The 10,488-nt window shown below is 39.1% G+C and overlaps 1 protein-coding gene across 1 annotated transcript in view; it reads left to right on the forward strand.

Moving 5' to 3' along the window:
* The first annotated feature begins 668 nt into the window (after window positions 1–668).
* The window catches only part of NUBPL (nucleotide binding protein-like), an 86,458-nt gene continuing 76,638 nt past the window's right edge, over window positions 669–10,488 (forward strand). Inside the window, exons 1-3 of the mRNA XM_010574288.1 lie at window positions 669–680; window positions 886–1,033; window positions 6,008–6,042. Of these exons, the coding sequence (XP_010572590.1) occupies window positions 669–680; window positions 886–1,033; window positions 6,008–6,042 (195 nt within the window). The remainder of the gene's footprint in view (window positions 681–885; window positions 1,034–6,007; window positions 6,043–10,488) is intronic.

Below are 10,488 nucleotides of genomic sequence, written 5' to 3' on the forward strand. Positions count from 1 at the left end.
TCCAAGACCCCCGAGGCCTAGACGCGCTCGGTGTGTTGGAGGGCTGTGTCCTGGCGCAGCCGGCTCAGCCCTTGCTGTGCGGCGTGGGGACGCGGTCGCTGCAGGGCGTTAGGGGCGCGGGGTGGTCCGTGGCGGCGGGCGGGCGGAGCAGGGGAGGGTGAGCCTCTGCCCGGTGTTTGGCCGGAGCCGAGCCAGTTCTGTGGAAGTGGCGCGCGGTCGCTCCGCGCCCGTGGTGTTAAAATCGGGCCAGCGGGCGGTAGGTGGGACGCTGGCTGTGGAGATGCAGGCCCCTGCCTGGCAGTCCGCCTGTCCTGCAGCGGAGGGCCCGCAGGGTGCCCAAGAGCCGTCGCGTCCCTCTTCTCCTGAAATGCCCCGGCTCCGGCCAACCGGCGCTTGTGCGGGTGCCTCTGAGACGGCCCCGGGGCGGGCCGCCCGGCCCGCTGGGCCGCTGCCGGTGCTTCTCCGGCGCCTCAGCACCTCGGGTTTCGCTTCCTCTGCTGCGTTTGTTGTGCTCGAAGCGACTGTAACGTAAAGGACCACTAGGTCGAGCCTGTTTTTAAAGTTCCCAACTTTGAAAGCGGTGTTTCGGTTTACTTTAACACAAGCCCTCATTCTTTCTTTCTTTTACGCGTTAAGATCGATCATATTTAACTGTTTGTCTAAACAAAATGCCTACTGGGGTTATTTTTAAGTAGGCCCCGTTCCTGCCAGCCTGCCTGCCTGCCCCTGAGGCAGGCTCCCTTTGGGACAGCCTGTGTGCAAAATGGTTTTTTTGGACCAGTAGTGAAAATTTCTCGGCGTGCGGGTGGGTTCATCCCTGTCAGCTTTCTCTGCAAAAACTGCAGGTTGTTGCATATGCGTTTGCTTGCTTTCTGTTTTTGTTAGTCCTCAAGCTCCAGGGACGAGGCTTTAAGGAACAAACGTGTCCGGATCCTGTCACGCGGGCTGCCGAAACAGAAGCCCATAGAAGGAGTTAAGCAGGTGGTGGTCTTGGCTTCTGGAAAAGGGGGAGTTGGAAAATCAACAACAGCAGGTAAGATTTTTTTTAAATTATTTTTATTGTTTACTTTGCACATTTTATAATACTTCATAAGGAATATTTGGGCACTGGTGTCATTACCTTGTAAGTGAGTCCCGCTAACACAGCTCTTCACCTCTGTCAATCCCATTACAGCCATTGAGAATCTATGTGGGTACAGAGGTCTTGGCTTTAAATGAGGTGCAAATTGAGCAGACAGCTTTGAAATAGTATCTTTGTAATAGTGCCATGTTGTCCTGGGACAGTCTGCTTTCTTAAGAGGTGATGTAAGCTGAGGTGGGAAGGTCATACGCCAGTGCAGCGATACTGTTCCTCCTTCACTAGCAGCATAGGTGTGCCTGTACAGTGCTCCTCTGTGCTATGTTGGCATAGTCATGTGCTCTGTAGAGGACGGTAATATTTAGAAGGTTTCAAAATCAGGTCTCTGTCCAATTTTTTCAACTACTTGTGTAGGCATTTCATAAACAAAAGGTGAAACAGTAGTTATGAACCACACAAACTGACCAGAGCCTCGTGAAGCACCTTGAACTCTTCTCTCAGGCCCACCATTAGGTTTTGAATTAATTTTTCTGTAACTGTGCAGTTCCTAGGTGGTAGAACAAGATAGTACATGGGTTACCTGTACTGCAGAAATTTGCTTGAACTTAAACAAAAATGACACTGAAGGTAAACCTCTCTCAGAAGATCTCTGTAAAGTGTTAGAAATTTGTTTAAGGATCTCTTCCTTAGCATCTAGATTGGAAAAGAGTCATCCTTTAGTTGAATGTTGTCTACTGTTCATTTGCTGTGAATAACACACTGATGTAGCTCTTAATTTCTCATTTTGTGGTTTGTATTTCAGCCATGCTTGAAAAGGACTGACTGTCTAATAAATACTAGAACATGCAAATGTGATAGTAAGAATAACTGTACTTAAAAAATAATTTGAAAGTATTTTTTTCTGTACATAGGATACACATATATACTATCCTATAGATAGGACACACATTCCTGTACAAAGACGTGCAAAACAATCAACACTTGCATTTTTTAATGTGATGTAGCTTTTGGTTGATGGTTATAATTCATAGGCTGGTTGTTTCAGGTTACTGAAAATACCAAATATCTATAAATCACCAATTTACAAAATGAACATAATTTGAATAGTAAATTCAGATTATCCTCCTCGTGTCTGCAAACAAATGTGCTAATTTAAGTTCTGCTAACTGGCGTCTGTATGTAATTTGTACACAACTATGTAATTTGTACATGAAGTACGACACATACATAAATAATATTTAGAGCTAGGAGTTCATACCCATGCATTTAAAAATAAAAAATCAGGGTTCAACAAGCATTAAATAAGAGAGTTGAAATGTAAAGGAACCATTCAAGTACTGGTGTATTGGACAGCCTTTTGTTAATGAATTTATTCATTTATAATATTGAGAAGAAAAAGGAATAATCTAAGTCCTTGTTTATTAAAATGAGAATAAATAATTATCATGGTTCAGATGAACAATTGAAGATAAGGTAACTCTGATCAAAATATTGCATGGCATCATTGCTGAATTATGTCCTTAAATTATGTTCTTTGTAATGGAGGTTTGTGGGGAACATGTTTGGTGACAACTCTGCTGACTCATTTTGAGAGCAGGAGTTGAGAAGGAAGGAGGTTAGTACATACCTCTAATTCCTAAAGCACCACAGAAAATATCATCAGTCTTATTGTCTGCATCTCTCTCAAGGACTCTTAAGGCTCTTTGTATTCTTTCCCCCAGTGTGTTTATGTTTCAGTTGCTCTGGATCTCCATTTCAGGACAAGTGGATATGCATTCTGGTCAAGTTTGTCAGGACCATTCCTTAACCTGTCGAATAACTCTTTCTGTTTGTTGCATATAGCTTTCATATTGTATTCTCTGTTGCTTCTAGCACTTTTTGGTCTTCTGAAATCAGTGTAGTCAATCATTACAAGAAGAAATTGTGAGATAGGAAAAATATTTTTCAATGCATGTTTAAATACTTTGGTTGTTTTTTGGTTTTGTTGTTTTTGTTTGCCTAGTGTAAGTGTTGGTTTGTTTGTTTGCTTCCTATGTCTCCTATCTCTTTCCTGTCAAGTTTCTGCTGTATTTACTCTATCTGGCCAAAGTCATGGTTGGGTTTTATTTGTTTCTTTCTTTTTTTTTTTTTTTTTTTTTTTTTTTTTTTTTTTTTTGTCTCTTCTGTCCCCTCTTTTGCATTACCCTGAAGATGAGAGTACTGTAGAAAATTGATCCTGGCATGAGAAGAGCTCAAAGTGTGGTCTTTAAAGAAGAGAAGTTTCTAATTTATTGAAACTCTTATTGTTTTCAGCTGTGGAAGTGGAGTAAAATTTGTGGCTGGTGTTCTTGCTCACATTTTGTTAATCCTGCATTTTGAGGAAAATAAAACTACTGATACAACCAACTACCTTGGCCTTCAGACATTTTTAGCGAAGACTAAAGGGCTGAGATTTTTTTGTTATTGTTTGGGAGAGCTGATACTTTTGACCATGTGTCGACTTTATCTTGGTTATATTAACTGTGTTTTAATTTTTTTTTTCCTCTTGCATGCTTCTATTCTGCATGTAAAATGTACTATTATTGAAACTCACCCTTTCAAGGTAGAGGCCAAAATCCATCTATTTGCCTGACCAACCCAGACACAGGTCTGGGCTTTGGCAGAGACGGTAATAATGTTTGTTCGTGGTTCTTTTCCAGGATCAATGTCATGGTTTTTGATTCTGGGCTGTCTCTATGTGTTAAAATATTCTGATAAATAGTCATAAACCGGTTATTCTATTTATAAATGCCACTTATATTCAGATGTAATTATTGAAAGTTATCTTTCAGAGAGAGTTCATCTTAGTTATCTGTAGGTATTTTATTGATGATATATATTAACCATGTCACAGATACAGACACACTCATCTGGCTCTGTACTTTGGGCACGGAAGTTTTATTTGTATTGTTAGCTCAGTGTTCTGAGAATTCAACTGTGCTATTCCTAGGGCCAGTTTGGATTTGGAAGTTAACAAAGTACAAACTAATAAACCTTCCCAGACTTGTACTGATTGATTTCAAGAAGACTAACTCAGATCTCCTTGTGCATTGTTCTTGATACTGGTTGGCTGGTTTAGCATTGGTGGAGATACCATGGTGACTTATCTTGGAGCCTGCTGTGAAGTTCTGAATAATAATAATAATAATAATAAAAAGTTGTATTGAACTTCTGGAATGTATCTGCCCTGCTCTCTTGTGTTATGGGAACTTACTAGTTAGGGCCAACATCAATGCTTAGGGTCAGGTTAGGTCCTATGCTGCATCTCTACACCCTCTTGGAACTGACGATAATACAAAGACAATGGAGTGCAAGAATAATCAGCTGGGATTCAACAGAGAATATGAGGTGTCGAGCTAGATGTCCAGCTAAAACCCTCAGGTTTTCCCACTATATTATTCCTACTGTCTCCCTTTTTCCCCTTCAATAGTCAAGTAGCCTTTATTGAAGAAGCATTGTGGATCATACCTTAATTTTCACATATGGTAATTGTATAGGAAGAAGATAGATGTATAAAGTGGTTTTAAGGCAGTGTGTGGAGTAACTTGCTGCTTCTTTGTGTCAGACATGAGCTGCAGGGTTTTTTTTCTTTTTTTATTTATAATTGGTTTGCTTGTTTTTTCTCCTTATCTGTGATTTGTAGATTGGTTTCCAAGTTTCAGAGGATGAATTTTCGTCTGATTGATTCAGGGAACAGTTAATCAAGCATCTGTTTAACTGAAAAACTGAAAAATAAAATCTATATGCTGTATCAGCTTAGGAGTAAACAAAGGCTGTGCGCTTCTTAGGGAGAGCTGTACAATTTTCCTAGTTAACCTCCTCACCGTTTTGTTTAAAGGAACTTACCTTTCTCAACACTAAGTTCTTTAAGCTAGGAATCTGGCTCCCCAGCTTGTTCTCAGTACCTTCATACTTTTCCAGTACAACAAGGCTGACCACAGCTTATTTTTTTTAAAAGGCTCTGTGGACTGACATACGGTCAGTAAAGAAAGCAAGAGATGTTGCCCAAGAAAGAGTTGTGTGTGTGTGGTGGTTTTTTTCCTGGGTGGTTTGGCTTTTTTTTTCTTGTTTTAAAACATGTTACTGCTTGGATTATAACAATTACTATTTGGTTATACTGAAGCTTCTAGGAGGTTTCCCAACAGAATTGAAACTGGTGAGCCATTAAAAGATACCATTTTTTGCAAGTGCTTTTTAGTTATGGGAGTTAAGTATTGATGGAAATGTAAAAGCTGTAAACAAACTCACAGTCTTTTTAATTGCTTCATCCTGTTTTTCTGTTTCTTTAGTTGTTACAGATGCTTTCAGGGTAGATGAGACTTTGTTTTCTGACATAAAAATCAAGTGAAGGGCATGCATTGAACCTTCTTCCAGAAAATATCCACATTTAATATATCGCCAGAAATCAAAAAAAGGGATATGATAATCTTTCTGGTCACTGTACTTTAATAGTTTAGGTCAATACTTACCTAATCTCTAGCTTTAAGAAAATTCACTAGAGACTGTGGTGAAGGTTACCGATGGGAGGGTTATTTTAGTTTTATAGTACAGTGTCCACTTTTGAAAAGTCAAAATTCTTTTCTTAATGTTATCCTTTGGCAAAATACTTAGATTGTATTTTTATTTTGCAGTGTCCTCTAGAAAGTTAGAGTTTGCAAGTTTTTGCAGATTAGCTTGAGTTTGTTAGCCTGTTAGCAAAGATGGACTGAAATGTGGGTGCTGCTGTCACTTAAGCTGGTACTATTGTAGAGGTGCAAGAAGCTAAGAACCAAGATAATGAATGCAATTATTAAGTAAGTGTGATGTATTTATATTATATTTTCTCTTGTGAGTAACGATAACATTATCAATATTTAGGAATTAAGTTTTCTTGCGCTTAATCTTTTTTTTTCTTCTTCCTCTTTCTTGCAGTGAATATAGCCCTTGCCCTAGCAGCAAATGATTCGGTAGGTGAACATCTAATTATCAGCCTTAATGTGAAACAAACGTGTGTCATAAATAAAATGGTTACTGCCAGGGGCAGTCACATACATTAAATCTAAGTATTTACTGTGACAGTTAATTTCTTTATTTGTTTTTCATGGACTTTTGAGTTTATATTAATTTGTTTATATTTTATCAGTACCATGAATGACTTAGTAGCTCTCATCCTTCATCTGGATTTGGCTGTGTCCTTTTACTTGTGTGTCTCTTGAGTGCAAATGCAATTCTGCAAGGATGTGTAGACATAGTAGAGGATGTTTGTGCAGGTTGAAGACAAATAAATAATTAAAGTCTATCACTTCAGAGCACTGACTTGGAAAAAATAAGAGTAAGTGCTTGATGGTGTCCAAAACATTTTTTTTATAGCTCTAAAGATTTACTTTTTCTAGAGAAATTAATATGTAAAAATTCTTTATATATAAACAGCTGGGGAGACAAAGGAGCTACATATCTTCCCTAAAGCTTGGAAATACATTTTTTGAGTGACAAAATATCATTGCCCAGTTAGGTATTGCTCAAACTGTTACTTGGACTATAAATAGACAGTGAGAACCATTCAAGTGTAAAAACAACAGGTCTTCATTATGTCCACCTGCTGCTGGAAACTGGGAGTAGTTCCATTGTGCATGTTTATTGCCACAGAGGTAAACTCAGAAGAAAGCTTCCCTTCCTATGTAACGGTGTATAAAGCAGATTTTGTACTCCTAGAGCATTAATTTAATACAAAGTATCCACATGTACTTTAATCTGGTAAATGTAGTATCTTTTTCTTGTTGTAAAAGATGAGTAAAATAAAACAACAGGTAGAAGGAGCGAGGTTTACATGCAATTTTCACGCTTCCGGTAGGAATTTTGTAAAAGATTAAAAAAATTTCCATAAACTCAGTCATGCTTGATAAGAAGAGAGTGTTTAAAGCTGTTATATGAAATATGTACTGTTTGTAATGGCATCTGATCTTGATATTTCACAGGTTTTAATTCTGTGTTTTAAATAGGTTGCTGGAGTAATTTGATTTCAGAGAAAAATCTGTCATCTTGAAAAGCAAAACTGCTTGAATGGTTCCTTCTAATTAACTTTAAAACATGGCATTTGCTGTAATACTTCTCCAAAACAAATGTGATCCTGCAATGTGATCTGTGTTGTGGTATGGTCATTGAGTAGCTCCATGGAAACCACGTCAACTAATTGCACATAACTTTCTGTATCAGCTTAAGTGTTTTTAGGATTGTGCCTGATACTTTTCAAACATACAGTTTTGTGCATTATTTAAATTTATATTTAGATAAAACACCTCTTAGTAATTCTGACATACACAAGTTTTGGGATTATGTCCTTTTTCAGGAGTTAAATGTCTGGTTTTAAACGTAATAATGTGATACACCACTTCAGTAGCCCATTAAAACACTTGTAAAACACACAAATAAGAGGGACCATAGTCTAGAGTGATTGAAGAGGTTGTTGCTGGAGTTATTTGGAAAATCAGGGACAGAGAAATAATTTTAAATTAAATTGAGCCAAGAAAGTTAAGTAAACATAGAATGTGCTAGTAATTTCTAATGCTACGATTATGTGGTAGTGTAAAATTGGAGGCCAGCATCTGGTGGATGTTAATCAATGAAGAGCAGCTGAAACTGATGACATAGCTGTGACTTGCATGAATTGATGGTCACAATTTAGCAAGCTGCTGCCATGGTGAAATTGTGCATTGATGCAGGTTAGAAAATATGAAATTAAGGTGGATTGAATAAACTCAACTCTATATTATTTGTTCATGCATTAATTTTTTTTTTTAAGATAATGATGTCATGTTTATGTTTAACCTTTGGGCTTGAATTTGCTTGTGTGTTTGTTTGTGTACTCCCATTGATTTCAGTTGACTAGTCTTGTGAATCAAGGTTATGAAATTAGTATCCCTGGGACCTTGATCCAGGCTGGGATTGTCCAGCGCTCTGAATTGTAGGGATCATTGCAATGTTCAGTTTTGTTGTGGTGAAATAAAGGTTGTTTTCCAGAGTCCATTGGTGGTTCCTGCTGAAGTTTATAGTGAATTTCTGTGACCCCCCATGTGCAGCAATGGACCTCTTCATTTTACTTTTAATAACTACTGATTGTGCATCACCTTCCCATGGTTTCCCTTCCCTTCATTGCTATTGTAAGTTCATCTCTTTCTGAGGAAGCAGTAATGATTCTGTTAGTAGATCAGAGATTCGGCAGCCTCCTGCAACTTCATTACAGTCCTTATGTCCCTTATATGCAAAATACAGATTTATAGAAACTGATGCTTGAACTTCATGTACTGTTTAAAGAAGGAAAGAAAGGACTCGTGAAGTAAGATAGGTCACCATAACAATAAAGGTCTGTGCTTCCTTCATTAGATATAGCCTGTATCTGTTACATGTTCAAAATTTGTAACTAGATTTTCAAAGCAAGTAGTATACTGGAGCTAAATGACTTTAAAAATAGTGTTTTCTTCTGATCTTTCAAGTGTTCTTTTTCTAAGATTATACAGGTCACAGACTATTGAGAGCAACTGTGTTCTGGTGAGGGAGATCTGTGGAAGATGCTTTCAGAAGAGATTGGATTAGGGTAGATTCTTGCTGCTTTCAGTAACAGCTGTGACATCTTACTGTTGTTTGATAGTGTCATAAGCTGGAAGAAGATTAACAGTCAAAGCATAAAGGAATTTTTTGTCCTCTTGATAAAAGAAAGCTTCCTTCCATCTTTTCTTAAAAGTCTACTTTCTATAGTTAAACTAAACCAAACCCCCGCTGTTTCTATAGATAGATTTTTTTTTTTTCTTCCCCTCTTCTTAATGTGGTAGCTTTTTTGTTTGTAGTGATTGTCTGAAGTATTAAGGCATCGACAGAGCCTTGGACGCTGTCATTGGCGCACAGTGTTGTTGGCAGAGCTGGGATTAGAATTCAGGAGTTCAAGTCTTGCATGCTGGTGCTCAGTCTGTTTGGCATATTTTTACCTCATGGTTACAGAGTAAATAATTCAGGACAGGATTTCATTTAGATGCCTAGATACCACGTCCAAGACAAGAGTAGGGTTTTTTTGAGTTTTGTTTTGTTTTGGGTTTTTTTGATGCAAAGCCAGGGAAACAAGCAGGGCAGTCTCTTATCCCTTTCTGAAATATTAGGCTTTTGGTACCCCCGTGTTACCTGTTGTAGATGGATTCGTTAAGAATTGTATAAGCTCTTGCGCCTGTACCAAGACCTATAAATCTACACAGTGTTCTTTTTGTGCTAAGAAATAACTTGAAGTTTCACCCTTGTGTCCTATTTTTAATTGCTTGCTTAGTTTGACAGCTGATTCTTTCGTTCTTTTGATGTACCAGCAGTCAGTTGTGCTCCCCTTGGAGCATTTGGGAAGAATTTTTGGGTTTCGTGCCAGGACGATTCATATTCAGACTAGAATGACTATTTATGAAAGCTGCCTGGCCAGAGAGGATTTATTATAGTAGAAACAAGTTGAATTAATAGATGGCAGCAATAATAGGATAGAGATTGCTTGTTTATGAACAGAGTATTTTAGTGAGCAAACACCAGCTGTGCATGACTAAGGATGGCACAAATCCAGTTGGGAGGCTGCATGCTTGCGCTGTCACTACGAGGCAAACTCCCCCGTCAGATTTCCTTTGACTCTTCTTTTCTTTCCAGGAAGATTTACGTTTTTCACTATAGGACGAAATGGTTTTTATGTTGCGAAGGACAGAGGAGCAAGGAGTAAAACCGTATGGAACAAATCAGCATGTAAGCATAAGCAGGTGGCTTCTGCCTGCGGTGGTGGGGTCACGCGATCAAAGGCATCGGTTTTAACTGTTCTAGCCCAACGCTGCGTCAGGGGATTGTTGGGTCACGCAGACCGGGACCAAAATTTGAAATGCATCAAGCAAACCCGCTGGTTGCTGAGCAACGCGTTATTTTGAACAGAAGACCGTCAGCGTTTGCGTAGGGAGGGCGAGAGCCGGCCGGCAGAGGGAGCGCCGGGGGGCGGGCGGGGCGCTGCGGCCCCCCGGCCGCCTTGTGCTGCAGGAGGGGGCCGAACGCCTGGTCTTGTACTGCAAACAAAGCTGGGAAGGGTGATGGTTAGCCAAAGGAAGAAACACTTACTCCAACAGTACCGTCGTCAAAGTGTCACAGCGCAGGTTTTATTTATTTTTTTAAAGCGGAAAACTTGTGGATACCTGCCTGTTGTACACATAGGCAAGTAGGGCGTCTCTGACAGCTCTATAGTGAGTTATGGCATAGGAACTATGTAGTTATGAGCAGAGTCTTCGTGTGCATTCATTGTTGTGATAATAAAAGTAGTTTTATTTCTTTCAAAATGTGTATTTAATCAAACAACACACATTCATTTTAAAACTACCCAAAATCTACCCAGCCTATTTTCTTCACATTCCAGC

Source organism: Haliaeetus leucocephalus, unplaced genomic scaffold (genome assembly GCF_000737465.1).
Source record: "Haliaeetus leucocephalus isolate CR32 unplaced genomic scaffold, Haliaeetus_leucocephalus-4.0 Scaffold417, whole genome shotgun sequence".
In the NCBI taxonomy this organism is placed as follows: Eukaryota; Metazoa; Chordata; class Aves; order Accipitriformes; family Accipitridae; genus Haliaeetus; species Haliaeetus leucocephalus.